General features: G+C 34.0%; 1 protein-coding gene across 1 annotated transcript; it reads right to left on the minus strand.

The window, feature by feature from the left end:
• Nucleotides 1-254: 254 nt before the first annotated feature.
• On the minus strand, nt 255-2,243 carry Dnapol-alpha50 (DNA primase small subunit). Its single transcript, XM_076303991.1, has 7 exons — nt 2,000-2,243; nt 1,709-1,859; nt 1,466-1,641; nt 1,188-1,386; nt 898-1,108; nt 439-829; nt 255-376 (listed from the first exon to the last, which is right to left on the minus strand). The coding sequence occupies exons 1-7, from the start codon at nt 2,094-2,096 to the stop codon at nt 357-359; spliced, it is 1,245 nt and encodes a 414-aa protein (XP_076160106.1). The 5' UTR covers nt 2,097-2,243; the 3' UTR covers nt 255-356.
• Nucleotides 2,244-2,463: the final 220 nt, after the last annotated feature.

The raw sequence follows: 2,463 nt of genomic DNA on the forward strand, positions 1-2,463 counted from the left end.
GTGAAAAATCAATAGTTACGCAGCGCACTCTACGTTTAAGCACGATGACTTTTGGAATCGTGTTTAAATCCAAGTCGATAAATGTAGCAAACGTTGACGATGTATCCGTTATCTATGCTATTTATTAAACTGTTCATTTTATTTCATATTTCGTCTGTGACGATAACGACACACTGTTGAAATCTTTTTTATCGGCGTACAAGTATCTCCAGAGTTATTTACCGAAGGTAATTGAATAACGAGAATCGCACAAGTAATGTTTTTCTAACAAATTTTATTTATAAATGCGTTCAAAATATACAATTAAATAGTATTGAATACGTACTTTGATTATTATAGAAATTTCATTACCTAATTCAAAACTCCATTTTTGCGTCTGAAAAATAAAAAAAATATATAGAAACAAATATAAGTTTCAAACAATAGGCGAATACATACCGCTTTCTTGAATTTTTTGACCTTTACGCTCGGTCTCCAATTTCCAGAGAAATTCCTGAAAAAGTCGGAGCGACTTGTTTAGACTAGTCTTTTTGTAGTCTTTTATTTTTTTCGCGTTCAAGTCGTATGCCTGTTGTTCGGCCTTATCCTTCAGTTCGTATTCATTTACTTCTTCGATCAGCGTTGTAATTGTTGGTACTTTATCCGGTTGAAATTTATCCACCGTGTTCGCGGTGAACGGTATACAAATTTTACCAGTTTTTGGATGAACGCAAAAAGGGGACTTCAAAAGATGGTTCATTCCTTTACTGACGTTTATGTCCAATCTTGGATACGCGTATTGTATCATTACTTCCTCTATTAAATGACGATAATGTCTCTTTTTGTCATCCTAAAAACAGACACCTAATATCGAAAACTATTTTTCAATGAGATTCGATAAAAATTACGATGCAATACCTTTGTCGCTTTGTACTTGGCGTATTTAAGAAATTGATTCCATCTATCTTTGCTAGATTTTGATTGACCAAAGAGTGCCTTCAATTCTTTTCTGTCTTCTTCGTCGGGTAGTATCTGGAGAAATTTCTCTACTCTTTCGTCTGTTCCTAACATGTCTTGCTCTTCTACGCAGAATGGAATAAAAATACTTTCTATCGAGTTAAGAGCACGTCTAAAATCATAAAGTAGCGTTCGTTTTAGTCAAAATTAATACATTAAAATCAGATTCGTTCGATAACAATGTTACGCACTTAATAGAATGGTGTATCGCAAAACCAGGTAAATTCACTTTCTTCTTCATGTATTCTCCACCGTCTATAATCTGTAAATACTCTGCCACTGCACCACGCTCGTACGTGGATAAGTTACGTGCACCAGAATCGCATACCCAACAATGTATACCTCTTCTGCCGGAGAATATCCACAAAATATGCTTGTACCCAAAATCCACTAAAAAATGTAGAACTCGATTAACACTTTTTATTCGTACAAACGATACAATATTTTTGTAATAAATATTTATACTTACATCTTAAAGCACTGTCTAAAATTTTACAGGCAAGAGACATAAATTTCCAACATTTACAACAGATATCTGCTCCGCTGCAACATGTTCTTACTTCGTCGTAATCTGTCATATCGATATCAAATACCAGTTCCTTCTCAACAGCCTGAAAATTTGCACTTTTTCGATGATCCTTTGGACTATGGGCAACAAAATTAAAAATTTCTTCAATAATGAGTTACTCGTATGTACACGAATACTGCTTACCAGTAATTGTACACAGCTCCAATATCTATTTTAAAAGGAAGAAGCCTTTTAATTTCATGTTCCAACTCTTTCGCGCTTTTAAAAGATTGAAATCGAAGGTAGATATCATCTTGCAAAGTAAACGAAAATTCTCTGCGGGTGAATATGCCCACTGAAAAAAAATTGATCATAGAACGATTTTGTTAAAAGTTAGTATTAATATTGATACTAAGAAAATTAATTTAGACCATCAGTTACAAAGATCAGCTAACTGTTGTTTGTTTATTGCAAGTATTGACATAATTGACGCACCATTTCCATAACTGAGCCAGCGATAATAATCGTGAAAAGGAAATAACCTCGCATAGTAAGTCGGCAATAAATCGGCCAAGTTCTCTACATCTCCCATATTGGTCGTACTTTATTCAGAATATAATACGTGCCAATATTTTAAAATGTCAGAGACATCACCGTCATCGTTTGAAACACTGTTGTGAGCACGTTGTGGCGGGAAAATAGTAACTCCATTGAATACAAATTTTCAAGATTACACTTCACCGTAAAAGTCAGGATTTTATTTCATTGTAGTAAGAGGCGCTGCTGAAATGGCCATAAACTACGCACAAGTGGCGCCAATTTTTAAAATTTCTCTGCTCCGAACGTGAAAATTGAAAGTAACTTTCCAAATTGCATATACTTACTTTTATTTCACTTATTTTCAAAATCTATGCGAATAAGTTGTGAGATATATCAGGAGCGAAATAAATTTCATAACA

The sequence above is a fragment of the Ptiloglossa arizonensis genome, chromosome 2, assembly GCF_051014685.1.
Source record: "Ptiloglossa arizonensis isolate GNS036 chromosome 2, iyPtiAriz1_principal, whole genome shotgun sequence".
NCBI lineage: Eukaryota > Metazoa > Arthropoda > Insecta > Hymenoptera > Colletidae > Ptiloglossa > Ptiloglossa arizonensis.

Excerpts from the sequence above, each read along its gene's own strand:
- Dnapol-alpha50 (XM_076303991.1), bottom strand. The coding sequence starts at position 2,096 with ATGGGAGATGTAGAGAACTTGGCCGATTTATTGCCGACTTACTATGCG. Across the intron at positions 1,387-1,465 it reads TTTAGACAGTGCTTTAAGAT|TGGATTTTGGGTACAAGCAT; the intron begins GTAAGTATAAAT and ends TACATTTTTTAG. Across the intron at positions 830-897 it reads CCAAGTACAAAGCGACAAAG|GATGACAAAAAGAGACATTA; the intron begins GTATTGCATCGT and ends GTCTGTTTTTAG.